This window comes from Lissotriton helveticus, chromosome 5_1, assembly GCF_964261635.1.
Source record: "Lissotriton helveticus chromosome 5_1, aLisHel1.1, whole genome shotgun sequence".
Lineage (NCBI taxonomy): Eukaryota > Metazoa > Chordata > Amphibia > Caudata > Salamandridae > Lissotriton > Lissotriton helveticus.
Genome location: NC_136065.1, coordinates 57,202,339 through 57,228,527, shown reverse-complemented (window position 1 = coordinate 57,228,527; position 26,189 = coordinate 57,202,339). Strand labels below are relative to the sequence as shown.

The window sequence follows — 26,189 nt, the reverse complement described above, 5'->3', positions numbered from 1 at the left end:
GGTGGGCTACCAAGCTCCACACATCAACAATGGTTCCTCCATCCTGGGAGGGGGGCAGAATATTGAATCATGTTATTGCTACATGCCCCACATTGCAGGAAGATTTAACCAAGAGGGAGAGACCCAAATAACCACTTGGCTTGTGACTGCTCCATCTCCTGAGGGCACTTTCTGGGCATAAATGTGGCACCTCTGGCATGCAGACCTCAAATCACATCTAGGCTGGAAAGAGCACTGAAAAGAGTTCAGTGGTCGAATATCGACCATTTGCATCGAATACAATCAGTAGTTAGCTCACCAGTATGATCTAAAGATTAATATTATTATTTTGTTCTCCGCTCTTGTAAAAAGATAAACCATTAGCAGTGCGTTAGCTCTACCTATCGACTGATGAAATAAATGTGTTGTCTATTTTGTGTTTTCCAGACAGTTTCTACCAGAACATGTCTTCGTGTGCTTTAAGTCGTCTTCTCACACCGGCCTTATTTACAGTACTTGGGATTCTTTTGATTCCATTGGCTGTTTACGTCTTTAAGAAACAAGAAACCGGTAGGTGCTTGTCAAACAGTGTGAACCCAGACATACAAAATTATATAAGAGATAGTAAAGTGCTGCTTCTGATTTTTGCCTTATCTTTGTTAATTCTGATATGGAATTTCGTCAAAGGTTTGTGAAAGTTAAACATTGAATCAAGACCAAGAAGGAGTGTCTTCCCTTTCAATAATAGATCAGAGTTCTATCCGTTTTATGTGACATTCACACTTTATTTGAAGATAAGTATATTTAATGTGTAATAACAGTTTCAAAAACAGGCAACCCGGGTTTCACCCCCTCGGGCTGATATGCCTGGGGCTTTCTCAAGGCTGTGAAGATCAAAAGACAAAAGGACATTAAAATAGTTGTGAATTTGGATCCATTTTTACAGAATGACCATCACCAAAAGTAAAAGTGAAAGAGCACCCAATTCTCCTTGTGCACCCAAAGGTGAAAGTGAAAGAGTACCCAACTCTCCTTGCGCAGTAAAGAGAGTAGAAATCTCTATATATTAAACAGCAAGTGTAGGGGTATTCAGGAATTTCTTACCTCAGCTATAACCCTGTATGCTAATCAGAGAATTTTGGGAGCTCCAGACCCTGGTAAGACAGACTCCCTTGGGCACTTGACCCTACAAGATAGCCATGGCCTTTCATGCTGCCATACAAATCCTCCCTCATATGACAAGGGAGATGGCAGCAACCCTTTTATTCCAATCCATGAAAGGTCTCTTCATCCAAGGGATCTTTTGATCTCCCATGCCAGCTGTCAATCAAGCCAGCCCCCTCCCCAGCTATTCGCTAGTCCTCCAGGGTTCTGAATTTCATTCGCTCAATTAGACTCAGAGGTGACGAGACCAGCTATCATAATTTCAGATGCCAACAGTTAGAGGGTCTGTGGCAGCGATTGCTAAATAAACATGCCCTGCCATATCTCCTAGGTTTCATTCTGAAGAGAGGGCAGTGATTTATATGAAACCAGGCCAAAAAGAGGGCACAGAGTCACTCATTAACTAAACCATTCACTGGTTTCATTTTAACCGTTGATGCAGTGCAATAGTCAACAAAGACATACTTTCAGGTGAACGCCTGGCAGGCCATGTAAACAACCTTGACTCCATCAAGCTTATACTCAAAGGCTATGAACTAGTTGAAGGACTAATGGCAATGAAGATATGGTCTCTTCCACCATCAGGCTCAAACATTCATTTCAAAATAAAGCTGAAATCCACTACAGGCGATGATCCAGTTTTGGTTCAAACTACCATTGAACCCTGGAACCTGCATGAACCTGCACCGTCTACAGACACTACAGCATCCTCAAACCTAGGAGCTGTCTGAATCAAATCCCAGCGATCATTGCCTGAGAAAGAGACCTTGTCCAAAAGAGCCAGTATTCCACCCATCCGATTATTCCAAAATATGTCATGGCCCACTCCCTGCCACAACCGTCAAATTCCCCTGAAGAAGGATTAGATTTGTCATCTGATTTACAGTTGCTCTCCTGGAATGTTGCACACTTGTGTGCTAAGTTACAAGATTCTGTTTGAGTCAAATGTATTAACCAATTTGACCTTATTTTGTTGCAGGAGACCTAGGGACAGATGTAGGAGCCAAAATACCGGTCGGTAACGGCCGATTTCGGCCGTTACCGACCGGTATTTAAGAATTGGCATGTAGGGGCCATATTTTAACGATTCGGTAAATTTACCGAATCGGTATTTTTACCGATTCGGTAACTTCAAGATGTAGGTGGGACTCTTCTGAGTCCCACAGGCCTTACAGATTCGGTATTTTACCACCCAATCCAATTGGGTGGTAAAATACCGAATCCAGGTGTGCATGCACATGTGTGCATGCACACCTATGTCATGTGACAGACAGGCATGCCCTTAGGGCATGTCTGTTTGCCACATGGCACACATGCCTGTATTTGGGGTGCAAGAGGGTGTCAAAGTGACACCCCCTGCACCCTTGCAGAATTCGGTATTTACCGATTCGGTAATTACCGAATCAGTATTTCCCATTGAATCAATATCCCATCAATAGGAAATACCGATTCGGTATTTACCGAATCGGTAAATACCGAATATTAACGATTCGGTATTTCAACATCTGGAAATACCTACATCTCCCCCCTTCATATTTATTGATTCATCAATACCGAATCAGTAAAATTCGGTATTTATGAATCGGTAAATAACATTTACCTACATCTAGCCCCTAGTCTCTAACTCCTATTAATATATATGGTTTTATTAATTATAGTGTTGAAGCATCTACCTGGAGAATGTCTATTGTTTGTGAGGATGTATGTGGGTTGATTATAATTGTATCTAATAGTTCATGTATTCATTTGTTTAACATCTATAATCGATCGGGAAGCTGTCACAAAGATTCTATTATTCTAGCAAAACTCAATTATTTTTTGTACCATAAACCATCACAATTCCCTTTGATCACTGCAGAGGATCTCAACGTAATGTTTGAACCTATCCCCACATTAATTTAGTAATGGAACAAGAGGATAGAGTTAGAAATGTTATTAGTTTTTTCTCTCCTATCCCAAAAAGGAAGAAGCACATGGGTCAAAACCACTTTGACTAAACTCAGGAATTAGGTACTACAGAGTTGCCCCAAGGTACTACGGGGAATATGGACCCTCAAATAGTCTTTGCTATGAGTAGATACGTTTATGCAGCTTGGATGTTAAGGAAGAGACACGGGCATTCCCAGTAATTAAACTTCCCAAACTGTATTCTAGAATACTTTTCCTAATGAACTGATTTAACATCACATGTATTATTGAGTCATGCACACCTTTTACCATTGAGACCTCAGTAAGAACTTGAACCTAGGCAGGCTGAGCTTTTTTTTCTTAAAAAAAAAAATATTTAATGGAATCAATTTTATAAATGTATTTTCTTTTTCATCCAATGTTGTAATATATGTTGCAATTCATATATTGAGGATTCATACATCTTCTTGCTTATTTTCACTTTGGAGTCTCTGCGTTGTGCAATACACTGTTTTACCCTTTTTTCTCATGGTTTTAGATCTTGATGCAGTCATATGTATTACTTTGTTGTTCATTCATGTTTAATGGGGTTGCAACCAAAATAAACGTTTGATGAAAACCCCTTGATTTGGTAAATGCATTGTAGCCACGTAAATCGAAATAAAAGACAACACTAGTGCCAGCTTCCTACTGTTATGTAGCTTCAACCAGGATTAACCACACAACATTAAACAACAGGTGTAGACTTTGACACATATACAAGGTCACATCTACATAGGGGTGCACACATTCACACTTGTGATCATTCACATGCTGACAACCTGGACCATACAAAGAAAGGTTGTAGGTCCAGTAGATTAGGAAATTCTCATGTGGCACCAGGCAAGAGAAGCATGATGAGAATGCTCTCACCAACGTCTTCCAATTCAACTCCGGTCAATAGACAACCATAATAGACTTTTGATTGCTTTGTAGCAGCCTGAGAGGAAAAGGGGTTAACAACAATTTAAATCTTATGGTACAGTGAGATCCTTCAGACCACACAATAAAAGTCTGAGGCAGAATCTTCAAGTAAAAACATTTATTATAATCTCAAAGCCAAACTGATATATGTTTAAATCTTAAGAACTTACTATTAAAATACAAAATTACCAAGCAAAGACCAAAGCGACGGACAATATTGGTCCTTAAAAGCAGAGAGCATATAAGAATCTCTGTACCAGTGATGCAAAGAAAAAGGTATAGTACTTGATAGTATTATGAATGATCTCAATCCTTATCCTTATACATGGAAAAATAACCTCTAATATTCCCTACACTAACCTAGGAATTTTGGAAACCATATTAAATCAATAAAAGCAAGAGAGGTGTCAGCATAAGAACCCCAGTAGAAGTTCAACAAGTGGGAGATCCTGTAAAGCATGAAGCCACGCAAATGGAGATGTCAGAAGAGGAGAAGAAGTCTGCACCTCTCCAAGTCTAACGCTAATCTGACTAGTCCCAAGGTGGGTCACTAATTAAAATGCACAAAAGACACTCAAGAAATATAAGTTCAAGTTCAAGTTCAGGAATTTATATAGCGCACTACTCACCCAGAGGGTCTCAAGGCGCTTGGGGAGGGAGTTCATTATTTATCAAATAGCCAGGTTTTAAGTTCTTTTCTGAAGGAGATGTGGTTCTGTGTAAGGCAGAGGTGAGTGGGGAGTGAGTTCCAGGTCTTGGCCACCAAGTAGGAGAAGGATCTTCCTCCCATGGTGGATCTTTGGATGCGCGGAACTGCGGCGAGGGCTTGGTTGGAGGATCTAAGTTGGCGGGCGGGAGTGTAGAAGGACAGTCGAGTGTTGAGGCATTCGGGTCCTATTTTGTAGAGGGTCTTGTGTGCGTGGGCGAGGAGACGGAATGTTATTCTCTTGTTGACGGGAAGCCAGTGGAGGTCTTTCAGGTGACCGGTCATGTGGTCTTGGCGAGGGATGTCCAAAATGAGTCTCGCTGAAGCGTTTTGGATGTGTTGGAGTTTTTTCTGTAATTTGGCAGTGATTCCGGCATAGAGGGTGTTTCCATAGTCCAGTCGACTAGTGACCAGTGCGTGGGTGACAGTCTTTCTTGTCTCGGGGGGGATCCAGCGGAAGATTTTTTTGAGCATACGGAGTATGTTGAAGCAGGAGGATGAGACGGCGTTGACTTGTCTGGTCATCGAGAGTGAGGAGTCTAGGACGAAGCCAAGGTTACGTGCGTGGTCTGTGGGTTTGGGAGCCGTGCCCAGAGCCAAAGGCCACCATGAGTCGTCCCAGGCAGAGGGGCATGATCCTAGGATGAGGACCTCCGTTTTGTCGGAGTTAAGTTTTAGGCGGCTGGTATTCATCCATTCGGCTACTTCTTTCATGCCTTCGTGAAGATTGGTTTTGGCGTTGTTAGGGTCTTTGGTGAGGGAAAGGACCAGCTGGGTGTCGTCAGCGTAGGAGATGATGTTAAGGTTGTGTTGACGTGCGATGGATGCGAGTGGACTCATGTAAACGTTGAAGAGGGTGGGACTGAGTGAAGATCCTTGTGGTACTCCGCAGATGACTTCGGTGGTCTCTGATTTGAATGGGGGAAGTCGGACTCTCTGGGTTCTCCCGGAGAGGAATGAGATGATCCAGTCCAAGGCTTTTCCATGTATGCCGATGTTGCTGAGGCGTTGTATGAGGGTGCTGTGACAGACTGTGTCGAAGGCGGCGGATAGGTCTAGTAGGATGAGGGCCACTGTTTCTCCGTTGTCCAGTAGTGTTCGGATGTCGTCTGTCGCTGCAATGAGGGCGGTTTCGGTGCTGTGTTTGGCTCGAAAGCCGGACTGTGAGGGGTCGAGGGAGTTGTTGGATTCAAGGAAGGCGGCGAGCTGGCTATTGACGGCTTTCTCAATGACTTTGGCAGGGAATGGGAGGAGGGATATGGGGCGGTAGTTTTTGAGCTCAGAGGGGTCTGCTGTGGGTTTTTTCAGGAGGGCGCTGAGTTCGGCGTGTTTCCAGCTTTCTGGGAAGGTAGCGGAGCTGAAGGAGCAGTTGATGACATCACGGAGATGGGGTGCGATGATGGAGTCTGCTTTGTTGAAGATGTGGTGGGGACAGGGGTCGGTTGGTGAGCCAGAATGGATCGAGTTCATTAGGCGGATGGTGTCTTCAGTGGTGATTGGGTTCCAGGCGCTGAGGTTGTTAGATGGTGGTTTATGTTCGGGGTGGGTGGAGAGGATTGTTCTTTGGAAATGTTCTCGAAGCTGTTATGAATGTCGGCGATTTTGTTGTAGAAGAAGGAGGATAACGAATCGCAGAGGTCTTGGGAGGGAGTAATGTCGTTTGAGGCTGCGGTGGGGTTGGTGAATTCTTTGACGATGTTGAATAATTCCTTGCTATTGTGGGTGTTGTTGTCGAGTCGATCCTTGAATGCTGACTTTTTGGTGGATCGGATCAATTGGTGGTGTTTACGGGAGGCCGTCTTGAAGGTGGTCATGTTGTCAGTGGTTGGGTTTTTTCTCCAAGTTTTCTCGAGAGTACGGCATAGTTTCTTGGATTTCTTAAGGTCGTCGTTGAACCAGGGGGCCTATTTGCTACCCTGTTTGGTTTGGTGGTTTGTCAAGGGTGCTAATTCTTCAGCGCTGTGAGTGATCCATTGTTTGAGTTTGGTGGCAGCTTTGTTTGGGTCCGATGTGAGGGTGGGAGGGTTTTGGTTGAGCGATGTGAGGAGTTGGTCGGCGGTGATTTTGTTCCAGTTTCTTCGAGGAATAGGTTGTGGTGGGTTGTGGGTTGAGGTAGTTTTGTAGCTGAAATGAACACAACTATGGTCCGTCCAATGGAGAGCTGTGGTGCTATCGAAGGAGATGTGTTTGCTGGAGGTGAAGATTGGGTCGAGTGTGTGTCCGGCTACATGTGTGGGGGTGTCAACAAGTTGTTTGAGTCCGAGATTGTCCAGGTTGTCCAGAAGGGTGTTGGTGTTGCTGTCGTTTTTCATTTCCAGGTGGAAGTTGAGGTCTCCTAGTAGAATGTAGTTCTCGGAGGCGAGGGTATGTGGGCTGATGAAGTCAGTGATGTCTTCGCTGAATTGTTTACGGGTTCCTGGAGGCCTGTAGATGAGGGTGCCTCTGAGTGTGGTCCTGGGGTTGGTGTGGATCTGGAAGTGGAGGTGTTCGGCGGTTGCCGGGTTATGGTCGAAGCTAGTCGTGATTCTGATGGTGTTCTTATGGACGATGGCGATGCCTCCTCCTGTTTGGTTGGCGCGGTCTTTTCGGATGATCTTGTAAGCGTCTGGGGTGGCTCTGGCGATGTCGGGTGCTGATGAGGTGTTCATCCAGGTTTCTGTAAGGAAGGCGACGTCCGGCGATGCAGTATCGAGTAGGTCCCAAAGTTCGGTGGCGTGTCTGTGGACCGAGCGGGTGTTCAGCAGGATGCACTTCAGGTGGTTAGAGTCGGAGCTGTGTTTGTGGTTGGTGGATTTGGAGTGGGTCGTGATGCTGGTAAACTTGCAGGAGTGGCAGGCGAAGGGACCGTGGGTACGACCTGGGGCAGCTTCGTAGCATTTTGTTGTGCGTCCTGGGTTGAGGGCTAGGAGGGTGGCGGTGTTATACGTTAAGCGGGAGGAGTGCGGGTGGCGGGGGCCAGGGGGTCTGGTGCTGGGCGCGGTCCAGGAGCGGACGGGCGTAGACGGGCTTAACTTTGGCGCACCTTCGGCGCGCATGGGGCGCGACCGCTGCGCGTGAACGCTGCTCGAAAAAACATCTGTCATATGCGGGAAGTGGAGGGGAGGGGCGAGGGAGGAGCAGCTGGGAGGCGGGAGGCGGGGTGGTGAGTCGGGGAGGGAAGGCAAACAACAACAGCAATCTGAACAAAATGGCAGTAAGCCAAAAGCGATACCGGGTTGGGGGGGGCACAGAGATTGTGAAAAACGCGGTGAAAAAAGACACAGTCAGGCACAATACACACAATACAATATCAGGTACAATACAATGCAATACAGGCAGCACAAATAGCAAGAGCGTTGCAGCGCGCTATGGGACACTACCGCTACGGTAATATGCAAATTAGTTCAGGCGATCAGGCGTACGAGGGTGTATAATAAATAAATATTTAATGCGACTTCACTGGGGTGGTCTGGTGGTAACGATGCCCGTCTGGCAAATGGGTCAGGGAGCAGCGTGAAGAGGAGCGACCGCTTCTGAGTAATCAGGACGGTATGACCTCATACACATAATAGTACTTCTTCAGTTCCCAGAAATAAACTTGACGCCTTGCACCTTACTCCCACATTCCGGTATACACTTCCAAAGTGTCCTTGGGTTCCTCCCTTTGTCTAATAGCACCAGCTGGTAACACTCCCTTGGCTCTTCATTAGAATTATTTGACCATGCCAGCTCTTCCTCACCTCACTATCTTAGGAATACAGTGTGGTTTTCACTCACTAATGAATGACTTTGGTCTGCATCTGCAGAGTACAAAGCAAGCAAAATAATAACGTTTACATTCATAGAAAATGTCTCAACTGCAACTTAGGGCCCACAGTCATACTAACTTAACACTTCTCTTTAAATGCATCAACATTCATATCTATATTCACAGAAAAAACCATAGGTTATAGACCATATATAGTTAGGAATTAGCATTTACAAAACCTTGAAAATTCACTGAAAAAACCATAGGTTATAGACCATATATAGTTAGGAATTAGCATTTAGAAAACCTTATTTTACTCACACAAAACCATTGAAATTCCATATATAGTTAGTTGCACTAACTATATATCGCGCACCCGCAATCCACTGCTGATGATGTCACATATTACATCATTCATGACATGGTCAGTGACATCACTGATGACATCACTGATGACATCACTGATGACATCTCAAATGACATCACTGATGACAACATCCAGTGATTATGTGTTTCTGTAAAGTTTAAATATGTTTTACATATTGAAGAATGAGTGGATGTATAAGTGTCTGAATGAAGGTTTTAGTAGGTGCGTGATTGACTGTATGAGTGAGTGATTAAATGCGTCTTACTAAATGCACGGGTTAGTGACTAAACTGTCTGAAAGTGTGCATCAGCATGTCTGTTGTTGTGCAAGCTGCTGCATGTGTTGATCAGTAGCTATATAAGTAGCTATATGGGTTATTGATTGGTTGCACAAGTATTTGTATGGGAGACTGAGTGTGTGTATGGCTGGCTGGGAGGTGTGTGACTCTGTGCAGATCAATGTGTACTTGTATCAGTGATTCTATAAGAGAGTAAGTATGTGTTAGTATATGTTTGAAAATGTAAGGTACTCTATGTTTAACTGTGTAGATTAGAAAATGGAACTGTGATTGATTCTTTACAGGACTGACTAGGTGTGTGAGTAACTCCATGGATGAGTGTCAGAGTGTGAGTGTCTGTATAGGTGTATGAGTGCATATGATAGTGTTGTAAAGATGAGTGATTGTATGTATGAATGATTGTATGGGTGAATGAGTGAATGTGTGTGTAGACGTAGGAATCAGTGAGTGCGTATGTAGTAACTAGTATTGGTGTGTCAATGGTTTCAAAAATTATACTCTGTATTTAACACTGGGTGTAACAGAGGTTATATTAAAGTGTGAGGAGATGCATTGTATTGTCACATTAATGATATCATCATTGATGTGACCATTGATGTCAAATGAGATATCATCAGTGATGTCATTTGAGATGTCATCAGTGATGTCATCAGTGATGTCACTGACCATGTCATGAATGATGTAATATGTGACATCATCAGCAGTGGATTGCGGGTGCGCGATATATAGTTAGTGCAACTAACTATATATGGAATTTCAATGGTTTTGTGTGAGTAAAATAAGGTTTTCTAAATGCTAATTCCTAACTATATATGGTCTATAACCTATGGTTTTTTCAGTGAATTTTCAAGGTTTCGTAAATGCTAATTCCTAACTATATATGGTCTATAACCTATGGTTTTTTCTGTGAATTTCATTGGTTTTTTAACAGCTAATATCTGTAGCTGTAAAATGTATTCTTCTTTAAATCCAAAAATATATTTTATATGTTTATGAATAATTTTTTTTTTTAATATTTTTTTTTCTACGTTCCCGCTTCGCGAATCGGGAAGCTTCCCGTTAGCTGACCTTGATGCCGCGAAATAGACCGCGAGCCGGTAAACGTTTCTTTACCGCAAGTGCCGCGTTAGAAAACAACATCGTGACGCCTCCCGTCCGCATGACGTTCCACGTTGTCGCGTGATACGTCATATGACGTGCTACGTTAGCGAACTGGTACGCGAAGCGAGTCGCAAAGCGCAGGTTTCTGGAAGCAAACCGTGAGGCCCTGCAAAGCGCTTAACGTAAACACAGCAAGTCATGTGACTTGGTAATAACACTTTTCATTGGTTCATTTCACTTTTGGTTTCCTAATGATGTAAGACTAGGTCATATAATCTAAAATGAACACTTTTGATTGGTTGAGAACTCTTGTTTTTCCCAAATGATGAAAATCCCTCCTTCTTTCCTCACTCTGACTTTCATCATTGTGAGAGAAAGACCCTTTGTGATCACTGAGCAATGGCTTCTTTAGTAGCTTCAGCTGGTGCTTCCCCACCACCTCCACCACATCCAAGGAAGAGTGGACCACCTGCTCAAGTTATAATTCAACAAGAAGAGGAAGAAGAGGAACAGGACGACGAGCACGAAGAGAGGCAGTTTTTGCCTGAGCAGCCCAAGACGTCTCACCGGAAAGAAAACTTCATTTGGCAATTTTTTAAAATTCCCAAAGGTCAGAAAAAAGTAAATGCAAGATACGTAACTTGCCTTATATGTCAAGATAGACTGTCCAGAGGAACCGAGAAAAAATACAGTTTCGGAAACTACACAATGCATCGCCATATGACTAGGTGGCATCCTAACAACTACAGTGCTGCACAGTTTCGGAACGACCTAGATAATCTCCCTATTATGGCCAGAAGATCTGTTGTACCGGAAGTAACGGGACCAGAGGGCAGGGAGATGGTGCCAAATATACAAATGAGATTTGGTGATGTAAAACACATCTGCGCATTTTGCGATGGATTCATTTCCTACGGACAAAAAAGCATCACTCTGATCAACAGAGCTATTGACTATCATATGCAAATTTGTCCGAAACGCCCAAAATAATAAATACTTCTTTTTTTTGTTTTGTTGCTCCTGTTGAGCCCTTTACAATGAATCGTTTTCATTGCCCCCTCCAAGAAAAACCCCAAAAAATATAAAACTGTTCCGAAAAATTCAAAAACAGTAAAAAAATGTTCAGAAAAAAAAAAAAAAAAGTTCTTTTCAGAACTACCTCCCCGTTATTAAAAAATTGGTACAATATTTGGAACTGTGCCAACCTCTATTTCTCTTAGTTCGCTTCCCAGTTCGCTCGCCGGTACGCGAACTAGAAGCGAACCAAAAACAGTAAGTATAAGGGAAGGAAACAGACACTTATGTTAAAAGAAAGACAGCTATAGGGGAGTAAACTAGAGATACTATTACCCGTAATCCACTGCTGATGATGTCACATATTACATCATTCATGACATGCTCAGTGACATCATCAGCAGAGGATTACGGGTTTTTTGGCAACGTGCCTTATCCACGGTTTAATAACGCTGCCTTTTGCTTTATATAAGTTTTCAAATTGTATGAAATATATACCAATAGGTCGTTATGAACCTTTAGGTAGTGCTTTTCTTCATGAGGTCTGGTCGCTTCCATACACATACAGATGTTTCAAAGATGATCAAGAAGTTTATCTGAATGGAGAGGAATGCACTGAGACGCCAGATCATTCACTAATGTGTAGGCACATACAGTTACACAGTTCATGCAACAAACACCGACCAAATATGGCTTGCGTGTTGCAAGGCACGCCAGTTCCTGCTATCATCCCCACGTTCAAGTTGTTGGAAAATGGTAGTTATTTGATGCTCAATAATGAAGATTGTTCTGAGTTAATTAAAAGTATTCCTTTTATCGTAACAGTAAGTGAACGGGTTATTTGCTGCAGAAATGTTCTATTTCCTCCCACACATGAACATAGGGAGTTTTCAATCTGGCCACAAATACCAACCTTGGGACAGATTTCAACGGCATGGCAAGAATAAGAGCTCTTTTGTCTCAGAGAGAGGTGGCCTTGAGTTCGGCCCGTGAAACTTTCGTACTTCACATAGCGAACACCCGTACAGAGGTGCACACCCTTTTCAATTAAGATTTGCCTTTCAATTTCAGCAACATGTTTCCGACTATCTTTAACGCATCCTCCACAAAGTCCCTGGCGCACTTTTTTAAAGTTGTTACCAGTGGTCTCGTGACTTCATTTGAGAAAATCTTTGGAGTCATCCCTGCTTCCTTTCATTCCATTTTCTCCACTCTGGTTCGTGGATTGGCATTTTTACTTGCATTACCAGCGGACGCTCTTGTGCTTTTTTACATTTTTAAATATGGATGTCCCTCCTATGCAACCTCACACCCTGCAGCTGCTGACACTGTTCCGCAATCGCATGCTAGAATATTATGGCACAATGCCGTTGGCGATATTAAGCACGGCATATGGATTATCTTTTCGATTCTCCTACTTCACCTGTGTCCAGCCTGTATTTCACTGCCTGACCTGTGATTTCGATTGGGCCATTGATTTGTGTCTCTGTGGACCGGTTTCTCCTGACGTCGACTTTAATCAGCTGATGACTCCTATCATTACTCTCGAGTTGGTTTGTCCTGGCGAAAGGATTATGGCTGTGGCATTGATGCATGGACTACTTGGTCCCTGGAATTTACTGGCGGCAGCACAGTCTTTCTTGGAACAGAGCTTTCTTGAAAACCCACCGAGCTGTCCTCTGATGGTGATAGAGGATCCGGTGCTGGGAGAGCACGTATGTTCTTTTCCGCTTTTAAATTGGATGGCTGAACTGTTTTCGGATGAAGACGGTGACTTCCTATTGGAGGCTGTTGCAGCTTATTTTGCATACACAGTTATGTCATAGACCTTTTTCATGTTTGATATGCTGAGTACTAGAATTTCATTGACAATTCATTGACTTATTTGTCAAGTTTTTATTATTTACCTTGCCTATTGGCTTAAGACTCGATAAAGTACTTGGCTGTTTTATTTTTCTTTAGCATTAAATTTTCCTAGTTTTTAATGCTTTACCTTGCGGACCGTCCACATATAAACTTGCAATCTGCTCTCATGAGATGGCACTTCTATTATCTTATTCGTTTCCGGATCATGGGGAGGTGTCATCTAGGTCCTGGATATCTTTACACCGTGTTAAGTTAGCATGGGCTCATTACCGGTTTAAACGCCATTTTTCCTTTTTTGCAACTTCTGCACAAGACACTTAGTTGTTGCTTTAGCTTTCCACCTAGTAGTTCATCGTGGTTTACATGAGAATAATATGTTATTGGTCTACTATCTGCTTTACTTGTTAAACTATATCTGTACAGCGAGTGCTAAAGTTTCAAGAACAACACGATACAGAATTGTTATGAGGTCTGATCTCCACGACTTCATACTCATAACATAAGTGCAACTTCTGCCAATTCTGGGCATGAGGCGGGTTTTATATTGCTTTGCCGAACACACATACACAACAGTTGATGCGGTTCACATGAAGAGAGAGCTGGTGTATGCTGATGTGATTCCTTCAAATCTAAGACACTAAAGTATGGGCACGCCCTAAACCAACACAAAGAGACCTTCTTAGCAAATAATATAATATGTGTATTAGGGAGGGTGAGATATAAGCAGCCGCGGGCCGTGGAGGGAGTTACGATGGGGCAGGGAGGCGGGGAGGGGGAGAAGCAGGGTGGAGCCCTCTCTACCTTGCCCCTCCCCCTCCCCGCCTCCCTGCCCCACCGTAACTCCCTCCACGGCCCGCGGCTGCTTATAAGTGTTGCTAACTCTTATTCATTTACAGCATGTTAACATACTGTCACCATTCGCTTTTTATGTACTAGTAACTATGCTGGTAATTTTGCTACTGATAATATGTGTACTTTTATTATCTAAGGTACTACGCCTGAGAAGACGGCATTAGTAAATAAACATTTCAAATACACATCTGTTCTTCTTAACTCCATGTTCTGGTTTCTAAGAAATCTATAACGACCGACTGTTCATGAGTTCCACGTATCCTGAGGTACTATAAGTTCATATTCTGGATTGTCTAAACATTGAGAGTTTGTTATATCCAATGTGACACTGTACCTAGCTTGCTAAGGAGTTTTTGATTACTAACGTGAGTTTTGGGACACCCTAATTCGCCGAGGTTCCAATCCTCTGTCCACAGTTCTGTGTGAGAACAGAAACCCTGCGACAGGGGCACCCCCGACCCTTGCTGGAGCTTCATCACACTTGCGATACAACTCCAGCAATGCATTCGCCGAGGTTCCAATCCTCTGCCCACAGTTCTGTGTGAGAACAGAAACCCTGCGACAGGGGCACCCCCGACCCTTGCTGGAGCTTCATCACACTTGCGATACAACTCCAGCAATGCGCCACCTTTACGGCACAGATACATCACGCATCTGTGCTGTTTTTGCCCCATGATGCGCCGCATTGTAAATGCAGCACACCATAGGTGACGGAACAGCGGCACAGAATGACTAACACATCCCTGGTGATGCGCCAGTCATCATAAATGTATCCCTATGCTTCTTATCTTGTTAGAGATGAACCGCCATATGTATCATCAAAGTTTTTTGCATTTCCTAAATAGCAAACTTTAAGGAATAAATAGCGATTCTTTACCATTCCTAGTTTGCGATGAGCTATTTGCTAATTAGCCGAATGTAGCCCAATGAAGCCCAATGTAGCCCAATGTAGCCCAAAGATGGCCGCCAGACACACAAAAAAACAAATGTAGCCCAAATATCAGCCAGATGTAGCCCAACTATAGCCCAGTGACAGAATGACCAATCAGCTTCGCAAACCTCCGTTACGCGAAGCGGAGCGCTGTTACAGATATATATCTTTTTTTGAACGTTAATTTCTCAAAATCCACTGGAGCACATATATTGAGACCTAGCAAAGGCACATCGGGCTACCAGTCCCTAATATTTTGCCAAGTTTCGTGCAAATCCATTCAGCCGTTCGATTATTATTATTATTTTTTTTTTTTGCCCCGCTGGGCCCTTTTAAAACCTCCACATCAAACCTAGGGGGTCAGCGAGGATCTACTATGCCCCCTTATAGTTATTTCCCCCTTTGTTTTGACCTCCTCTTGTCTCTCGATCCTACCGAGAGACAAGATGGCGGCCGCTACGGACTGTTTGGAATGTTGACAGACGCCGGAGAACCAATCAGCTTCGCTTCACAAAGCTCCGTTGCGCGAAAAGTACGCGTCCTGGGCCGCTGCCCGGTCCGCTGTTACAGATATATATCTTTTTTTAAACGTTAATTTCTCAAAATCCACTGGAGCACATATATTGAGACCTACAAAAGGCACATCGGGCTACCAGTCCCTACAATTTTGCCAAGTTTCGTGCAAATCCATTCAGCCGTTCGGGCTAAAAGTGAGGCCAACCGCCCTATGGAAAACTCAATGTTAAAAACACGTTTTGGGACCCCCCTTTTTTCTCGGCCCCCCCTTGACGAACCCCCCCCAAATTTTCAAGGGCTGCTCAGAAACAAAATGTGCCATTTTCCTGAAAATTTCAGCCAATTCCGTCCACAAACGCCAAAGTTATTAGACATAGAATTTTCAAAAATCCCATAGAGAAAAAATCCTAACTATATATACCTACTGGCGACCGCCAGTAGGTAATATATATATAAAAACGAATGTATGTATGTCTGTCTGTCTGTTTGTCCTTTATGCATTACTACACCATTCATCCGATCACCATGAAACTTCGGGAAGTTGTTGAGTACACTCCCGCGAAGGTTTCTGGCATAAAAAGTTTTTAAATATCGGCCCCCCAGGGCCCACATAGTCTTTCGAATACTGATATACGCACCAGACTGAAAAACAAAAAATATCGTGTTCTGTCTGTTTGTCCTTTATGCATTACTACAACATTCATCCGATCGCCATGAAACTTTGGGAAGTTGTTGAGTACACTCACGCAAAGGATTCTGGCATAAACATTTTTTAAATATCAGCCACCCAGGGCCCTTATAATCTTTCGAATACTGATTTACGCACCAGACGGAAAAACAAAAAATATTCTCTTCTGTCTTTTTGTCCTTTATGCATTACTACACCATTCATCCGATCGCCATGAAACTTTAGTAAGTTGTTGAGTAGACTCCCGCGAAGTTTTCTGGCATAAAACATTTTTAAATATCGGCCCCCAGGGCCCTCATAATATTTCGAATACTGATGTACGCACCATACAGAAAAACAAAAAATATTGTGTTCTGTGTGTTTGTACTTTATGCATTACTACACCATTCATTCGATCGCCATGAAACTTTAGGAAGTTGTTGAGTACACTCCCGCAATGGTTTCTGGCATAAACATTTTTTAAATATCAGCCACCCAGGGCCCTCATAATCTTTCAAATACTGATGTATGCACCAGACGGAAAAACAAAAAATATTGTCTTCTGTCTGTTTGTCCTTTATGCATTACTACACCATTCATCCGATCGCCATGAAACTTTGGGAAGTTGTTGAGTACACTCCCGTGAAGGTTTCTGGCATAAAATGTTTTTAACTATCAGCCCGCCAAGGCACTCATAATCTTTCGAATACTGATGTACACACCAGACAGAAAAACAAAAAATATTGTGTATCCACAAGCACTCGAATAAATAAATAGAATTAAAACACTTTGAAATATTTTTCATATTAAAATGAATACGTTTCAATAAAAATGACACAATATAAAATGATTGTTATCATAACGAGTTTCCTTGAATTTCCTTTCTTCCGAGATCGCAGCAACGCGCGACGGGTAAGCTTGTAATCTATTAAATGAAACTTTAATAAGAGAATCTCATTATTTTATACTGTACTCTGTGACACAATAAACTGATACATATATTAGTAAACACAAAATGACAACTGATCACACATTATAAGGAAACATTGAACAAACATACAATAAGTTCCCACTAGTCCCTGGTGAATACACTGCAGTAAATACATTTTAGCGCACCACCTTACAATCTAAAGCTATTAAAGTTTTATATCTGCAAGCCAGATGTTTCTAAAACAGACAACATTAATATGCACACACATATTTGCCAAAAACACACAATGAATGTACTTTATATATATTTAGTGCCCCATATCTCATTTGTATTAGTTCATCACACGAATACATAAGGGCAGTTATAAATATATATGTGGCCTAATCAAATGAAAAAGGGTGGAGTCAAATTATGTTATTCCAATGCATAGTCATGAAATATTGACCATTAACTCAGCAAGCAAATTTTCAGTAAGGCAAATGCAGAATCGGCTTTGAAGAACTGGAACAAAGAATAATGAAGGTTTTGGTATGTGAGCACAGCAAACTTAACACTAGAGCACAAAGTCTTGAGTCACAGCTGCACTCCTGGCACTGTTCGGGGAAGATTTTAATTATAATCGTGCCCCCACGAACAAACGCTGTGTTGGATTACTTAGGGTGGGATAAAGCACAGATCTGAGCCAAATCCCTGTGGTGTCATCAGTCCCCAGGAGACGATCTAGCCTTTACCTCAGGGCAAAGGTTAAGGTTCACAGCTTGCTCTCCTCCCTCATGGATTCCAAGTGAGTATACATTTAAGCATCCTCACTCCCTACCATCCCATCATCCAGCTGGTCTATATGAGAATGGTTGTCACTATGTCGTGTTTTGGCAGCTCCTGAGTTAGCGTTTAGCACAGCTACACGGTCTTTTCTGTTAACTTGACCAAAACGAACGGGGGCCATTTTGAATCCCTCCGACTTCCGTTTTCTATGAACATGCTGCCTCGTGGTCAGTGTGCCCTTTTGTCCTTTCTTGATACCCATGGTCACTAATCTGCTCGGCAACAGGCTATTTTTAGTACTGGTCAAGCGCACATGCGCATTACGCACCAATTGGTCACTCTTCAGGAATGTTCATGTTAACTGACCAGTGCTGTTGAAACTCCTCCCACACGTTGGCTGTGTTCCAAAAATGACCTTATATGTACCTAAAATGTGTAACTTGTAACCGCCTATCTTTTTATTACTATTAAACTGTATAAAAGAGGTCGCGCACCGATGTTCGGTGTGTTACTTCTTACATTGCCGAAGGGTGCTGTAGGAATGTATCACCACCCCATGGGGTCTTAATAAACTTGTCTTTTACCTTTTCCAGTGTCCGTGCCAACTTCTATACTAAGGTGTTCGAGAGTTTAGCAGAGTATGTAGGCCTGATTCGAACCCAACACCACAATTGGCGACCACGAAGGGACTCATCGGCGACTCGGATGCCCGAAGGAGAGGTCGTGACGAAGGTTAGGAAACTCGCCATGGACGCGATCGCTGCCATTGAGTGACCCGAGTCTCGGCACCCACGGTGTGTTTTCCCTTCCTTCCGATCTGACCTTCCAGGTGGCGCCGGTCCTCGACTGAGATTCTGATCTTGGATTGTCGTGATGTGCCGTTTTGGCTGATTTGACCACAGAACTTGGCAGTTGGACTTTGGACGTTTGAAAATATTTGGTAAGCTTTTGAGTGGTGAAGTAGTCTACTGACACTTACTGTGGCTTTTTGAAACTTTGAATTTGAATTTGAATTTGTTAGCTAACGTTTGAATCTTTGAATTTGAATTTGAATATGTGAAGTGCACCTCACATAGGCAGGCATGTAGGGATATTTCTCTGATTTATTTGATTTGAACAGTGCACCGTGTTAGGTGGCATTTTTGTAGTATCACGTTTTCGTGGTACTTTTTGAAACATGCCTGTTTTTAGCACACTCCGTAGGATGTGCTGTTCTGAAAATGGTACCAATTATCGATTAAGTGCAAAACAGCCGGCTCCCCCAGAGGGGACTCCAAATCGTGAAATGTATGTCAAATTCGGTATTCCACCAATAATGTATAGTACATTATGGCATAAGTATACTAAAACTGATCGTGAATTACAGTGGCCACTATATGGGTCGTTTGACCTTCGAAAGGTACAGTATGTAGAGCAGTGTTTGTTTCAGCGAAGGTCTAGACAAGATATGTTTGATTGTGTGCGTATGTGGGAGAAAGAGGTGCGTGAACGAGCGAAGCGTGAGGAAGCCTTGGCGGAGAAAGTGCAGCGGAAGGCTGCACGTGACAAAGCTTTACAGCTACAGGAGAAGGAATTACAGGAAAAGAAAGAGAGGGAGAGACGAGAACGAAATTTACAGGTTAATGGTCAATTCCCTATCAGGCGTCCTCTCTATCCAGTCCTTACTAATGACACGGATGATTTTTCATTACTAGATCGTTGTCCACCTCCGTACGTCGCACCCACGGCTCCGAGCGAGGGATCAGATGAGGATAGTGATCGAACACAGCGTACCAGGTTACATGCGGAACGAACTGCGGAATTACGTTCGTTGGCACGAAAGCTAAATATTAATACTGTTACTGTTTCTGACATTGCTGTAAAAATGGAACAGTGGCCTGATAAGGAACGACTGTATTTTTTAGATCATTTTGGAGATGAAGTTGTTGAGCGGTATAGAAAATATTCTCTCGAGTTAGAACCCAAGGAGATATCCGAGGGCCGTGAGAATTTTCGTAAAGGTCTTTTTGTTCTTTCAGATGCGGACGACTTCTTCAAGCGTTTGATTCAACTACGAAATGAGGCGATACGACTACGGGAGTTGGGAACGTCGAAGAATTCGTCTGCGTCCGGAGCGACGGGGATATCCAAAGAATGCCCTATCTTTGAAACAGATAAGATCGCTGCGATTAATGTTAGACCCATGCGAGAAGCTGCGCCTTTATATGTCCCTCATAAAGGGGATGGCACAGATGATGATAAAAATTCTAAAGATGCGAAAGGGTATTTTGTATATAATTGGGTTTATACGCCTTGGAATAGAGCAGATGTCATGGCGCTTAAGAATGCTTTACCTGATCCCCGTAAAAACCCTGCGGCTTTTTATGAAAATGTTGAAAGTGCAATTTCTTCATGTATCATGACGTTAGTTGATATTGATCTATTTTTCGGGTTGATATTGCCCCCTGATATGTGGAGAGTGATTCGTAGGTTTGATGACCTCACGACTCTCGGGGCCACTTGGAAAGATCTTGTTCAGGCTGATTTAGAAAGAGAACCAGCATGTAAGCCGTGTCAGTTAATATTAGACCTTCCAGGGGCCATACTAACAAAACTAAAGACTCTTGCTCCCGCTAAAAAGATTGATTGGACTATATTAGCCTCGTGTAAGCAGAAAGCGGATGAATCAGTTTCCGATTTTTTCTCTCGCTTCGAGGAAGCGTTCCATACATTACAGTGGTCAATTATTGACAGAAGATACTGGCAGGCATCTATTCGTTGATAAGTATGTAGCTAATCTCCTACCGGAGATTGCGAAACGATTAAAAGCGAGTGAAAGTTCATGGACCACCGCAACCCCTGCTTCTTTATTGACTATGGCTCAATATTATGAAAGACAGGAATTAGAGGCGAAAGAAAGTAGTGACAAGAAGGCGAAGGATTTGAAAACGAAGGTAATGTTAGCTCAGGTTCAGGCTACGAGAGGGAACAATAGAGGAGGGCGAGGATCATACAGTAATGCTCCTTCCCCTCGTTCTGACATTTCTGTGAATCAATGTGCATACTGCAAACAGTTTGGGCATTGGATTGCAGACTGTCCGGTGTTTCGAGAGCAGCGTAATTTGAGGGGACGAGGAAGTGGGAGATCTAGGAATTATTATGGAGGGTCAAGAGGAGGTTATGGCACGAACGATCGAGGAGACTATGGTACGAACGATCGTGGAGGATATGGAGCAAGGGGTCGTGGTCAGTCAGATTATAATACGTTTGATAACCACAATCAATATCAGATAAATGAGGGTGGTCCTGCTGAACCACGGGATGAGCATTACGCATAGGATTGCGTAGGATGGGGTGTGGAATCGGTTGAGGTACCAGTTGATCAGAGGGGGTCCATACATAGAAGCACATGTTTTGGGTTCTACTGATCAATTTCTGGTCGATACAGGAGCTACTCGTAGCGCTTTGTCCAAATACTTGGTTCCAAGGGCTCCCCTGTCTGGCGAGGTAATTACAGCAATAGGGTTCGATGGAACACCTACTTCTAGCCCACTGTCTCAACCAGTTGCATTTCATGTTGATAAATTTGCTGCCCCTTGTCCCTTTTTGTTGTCTCCAAATACACCCGATAATATTATTGGACTCGATATGTTAAAACACTTTCGAGCTACTATTCGCTGTGCCCCAGAAGGAGTGCGAGTTGTGCTGAATGAGAATTACCCAGACTTTGAGCGAGTGTGTTTTCTCCATGAATCTGAAGTATTAGCCTCCTTACCAAAAACGTTGTGGGCCACTTCTGACACGGATGTAGGACGAATGATAATTCCCCCAGTGCGTATTACTGTAAAGGAGGGAGTATCTCTGCCACGTGTCCCGCAATATAAGATTTCTAGAGAAGGTGAACTTGCTTTAATACACATTGTAAATGATTTGATTTCGGCAGGAGTAGTCGAGGAAGTTCCTTACAATGTTTGCAATAGTCCAATTTTACCGATCCTTAAGAGAGATACAGATACTAAGGTTTACCGTTTCATTATTGATTTGAGGGAAATCAACAAGATAGTAGTGCCTCAGTATCCAGTGGTATCTGACATCACCACATTGCTTACGTTGGTTCCACCGACGGCAACTACTTTTACAGTCATTGATTTGAAGAACGCCTTCTTTTCGATCCCTGTACATCCTGACAGTCGATATCTATTCGGCTTTACATTAAATAATAAATCGTACAGATTCTGTCGAGTTCCTCAAGGCTATACTGAAAGTCCTAGCATTTATAGTCAGGCGTTAAAAAGACAGCTTGATTCCTTTGACTTACAAGAGGGAGTGGTTCTCATTCAATATGTAGACGATATCTTACTTGCTGCAGACACGCCAGAACAATGTGAGAAGAGTACCTTTTCCTTGCTTTCTTTCCTGGCTAAACATAATCATAAAGTTTCGAAGAAAAAGCTACAATATTGTAGACCAAAGGTGACCTACCTCGGTCATCTTTTGTCTAAGGAGGGCTGTGCATTGACACCAGATCGCATTCAAGCAATCCTAGATACTCCAGTCCCTCGCACTCAGAAGGATGTTCGCGCCTTTATAGGTTTGACGTCTTTTTGTAGGCAATGGATATTGGGTTTTTCACATATCGTTAAACCATTGTTAGCATTGTTGTCTAAAGATACACCGATTCCCATTGAATGGACGGATGAATGTCAGAATGCTTTTGAACAATTGAGACAAGCTCTTTGTTCTGCACCAGTGTTAGGTACACCTGATTACACAAAGATTTTTACATTATATGTACACGAGAAGGATGGGTGTGCATTGTCAATGTTAGTGCAGACACACGGAGACAAACAGAGGCCTTGTGCATACTTCTCGGCGGTACTCGACCCTGTGGCTCGAGGATTGCCTGGATGTTTTCGAGCAGTTGCAGCAACAGCAGTAGCGATACGACAAAGTGAGGGAATAGTTTTGTCACACAAATTGTTGGTGCTAGTTCCCCATGCGGTAGATGCGTTACTGAATCAAACGAAAACACAGCATCTAACTAGTGCCCGTCTGACAGGATATGAGCTAACGTTGTTGGCGCCGCACATCACACTAAAACGATGTGCAACACTAAATCCTGCTACTTTATTGCCGGATCCTGTTGCTGAGACCCGGAAGGAAGAACAACATGATTGTGTTTTTCTGACTGAGGAACAGACAAAGGGTCGTATCGATTTACAGGATACGCCATTTCCAGATGTAGATGGGGAACTGTGGGTTGATGGGTCATGTGTGAGGTTACCAGATGGTACGACTTCCGCAGCTTATGCGATCACGACACTTAAGACTGTGGTAGAAGCAGCACGGATACCCCAAAAATCAGCTCAAGCGGCTGAGTTGATAGCCTTAACGAAGGCATGTGAGTTAAGTGCTGGACTATGTGTGAACATTTACACGGATAGTCGTTACGCTTTTGGAGTAGTGCATGATTTTGGCCTGCTTTGGAAGGAACGAGGATTCCTGACTTCCCACGGAGTACACATTATGCATGGAGAATTAGTACGCGATCTCCTGAATGCACTGTTATGCCCAAAGAAAGTTGCAATAGTCAAGTGCAGCGCACATAAAAAGGTGACGGACAAAATAGGACAGGGCAATGCTTTTGCAGATCGCATTGCGAGAGAGACCGCTATGCTGCAAAATAATTTCCCCATGTATGTGGTAAAGTCACAAGCTGAGCGGTGGCATGATGCTAGAGAAGAAATACTCGATATACAGAAGTCAGCATCAGAGGCAGAACTTGTGAGATGGGCCACCGAGGGAGTATTGGATGATGAGGGTTGCTGGCGTAGTAAAGATATGGAGAGATGGAAACTACCCATGGCCTATTTACAAACAATGGTGCAAATGACACATGGACTGGCACACATTGGAGCTCTCGCAATTACTAAATTGCTTACACGAGTTTGGGAAAATGCTGACATTGCTAGCACGGCTAAGAGAGTAGTGCAGACCTGTCTGATATGTTTGCAGCACAATCCTGGACAAGGGACTCATACTCCTAAAGGTGGGTTTGTTCCACCTACTGCACCATTCGAAGTACTACAAATGGATTACATCCAGCTGGAACGCTGTAATAATCTCAAGTATGTCCTAGTAGTGGTGTGTGCCTTCAGCAAATGGATTGAGGCTTACCCTACGAAAGACAATACAGCATTGACAACAGCTAAGGTGTTACTCAAGGAGTACTTCCCGCGCTACGGTGTTTGTAAACTTATGTGGAGTGATAATGGCCCTCATTTCATTGGAAAAGTAGTGGAATATGTCCTGAAAGGATTGGGAATCAAACAACGATTCCATGCTGTCTTTCATCCGCAATCAGCAGGTTTAGTGGAGAGATATAATGCAACTCTGAAGCTGAAGCTAGCAAAGATAGTGGCATCGACATCTCTGAAATGGCCGGACGCTTTGCCTCTGGCATTGCTGTCCATTCGATCAGTACCCCATTCTCGGTCTGGCCTCACACCCTATGAAGTAGTGTTTGGAAGGCCTATGAATATCTGGGGAGTTCCAAAACCTCGTTTGATACATGATATGCCTTGTATAATGATGAACGATTATCTGGCACGATTAACAAATGATTTGCTTTCTATTCATCAACAGGTTCGAGAGGCGCTCCCTGATAACTCCGCTGGTGAGGCTCACGATCTCCGTCCTGGGGACCACGTGATGGTCAAAATCTTTGAGCGATCCAGCAGTTTGGAACCGAGATGGCATGGCCCTGAGCAAGTGCTGCTGGCTACGCGAACTGCTGTGAGAGTCACCAACAAGAAGCGGTGGATTCATTCAACGCACTGCCGACGTGTCTCTCCGGATCTGGTGAGCCCTGTGGTGCTATCCGACTACAGAAAGATTTTGGATACAGAAAAGAGCCCAGCTGTCACGCCTGATGAATTGGAGGGAGCCTTCCCGGACCACGTTGTTTCTGATAAAGTGAAGTACAATCTACGCCCCAGGAAATAAGATTCCTTTTGTGTTTTTGAAACTGGTTGGTAACCGCTCTGAGGTTTGTGAAACGGAAGCCGGGAATATCAAGGGGGGGGGATCAGTTCTGCCCAGTGTAGCGACACCCGTCTTGAATCCCGGAGAACAAATCAACGGCAGCCTCGGTTCAGAACCATCGTTTTAATTTTTCTCGCTTAGTGTTGCTTTTGAAGAGTATTGTTTTGTGAACTATGGCATCTCCTTCGACACGAAGAGGGAGAATTCTTGGTGCTGTTTTGTATGTCTTGACCGTAGTGGTGATCGCAGTATTAGCCTGGACTATAGAACTGTTGTTTCCTGTACGAGAACATTTACTGCCCACCACTCCAAGTCCGTCTGAACATTTCCATTTCACTCTGCCTTTTCACGAAGAAAGACATAGGCAGACTTATTTGAATAACAGCTTTATTAAGATTCTACATCATACTCATAACATGACCAACACTTCCAATTGTTGGGTATGTGGAATGTTGCCCGGACACCAGAAGAAAGGAGGAACACCACTCATTCCTCTCCCGTTTTCTCATAATGGTTCTTGTCACGCTTGGTACACTCTTCTTTTTACTCTGCGATGGCCAACGAAAGGTGGATTACTTTTTCGGTTGAATAAAATATGTTATAACGATAAAGATGGCTATCCACATGCTGAAGGAACTAAATTTGAATGGGAAGAATATCGTCCGGACAATGTTTCTACACCTCGTGTATATACGAATCAAAGACTTACAAATGTGACGAGCATGCATATAATAACAGTCATCGATACAAAAGCAGATTTGTGTATTAGAAATAAAGGTACAATCCCTGTAGGCCGCAGTGAATGTAATATTACACTTACCTTTGATACACCAACTGGAATTGCATTTGTAGCTTCACGTAACACATATTTCATTTGTGGAAATAAGGGATACCATCGTCTACCATTGGGTTGGTTAGGAACGTGTTATGTAGCATTTGTATTGCCACCCGTGTTTATTGCTCCTCCCATGTATCATAATGATTATGTTTTGTACCATGATTTCATATTGAATAGAGTGAAACGAACAATAGATCTTGATGAAATAGACCAGACTGATACCACTTTACAACAATATGTAGATTTCAATTTGGGGTTATTTTCATTCGTAGGAGCTGCATTAAATAGCAGGAAGATAAGGCGGCTTACACGTGTGGTGGAAGCCGTTGCCAATGAAACTGCCTCTGCTTTAGGGAATATTACTGAGGAATTGCAAATTACCAGAATTGTGGCGCTCCAGAATCGAATGGTTCTAGATGTGATACTAGCTGATAGGGGTGGAGCATGCCGCGTCATCGGAAGTAGTTGTTGCGTGTACGTACCAGATAACTCACCTTCTGTATATGATTCAATTACAAAATTACACAAGATAGCTGCTGAGATCCACCCAGAAAATGGAACATGGACCTTTTC

At 43.2% G+C, this 26,189-nt stretch overlaps 1 protein-coding gene across 1 annotated transcript in view; it reads left to right on the top strand.

The window, feature by feature from the left end:
• The window catches only part of LOC144752947 (butyrophilin subfamily 1 member A1-like), a 455,251-nt gene that overhangs the window by 204,080 nt on the left and 224,982 nt on the right, over positions 1-26,189 (top strand). Inside the window, exons 5-6 of the mRNA XM_078640757.1 lie at positions 427-553; positions 6,335-6,357. Of these exons, the coding sequence (XP_078496883.1) occupies positions 427-553; positions 6,335-6,357 (150 nt within the window). The remainder of the gene's footprint in view (positions 1-426; positions 554-6,334; positions 6,358-26,189) is intronic.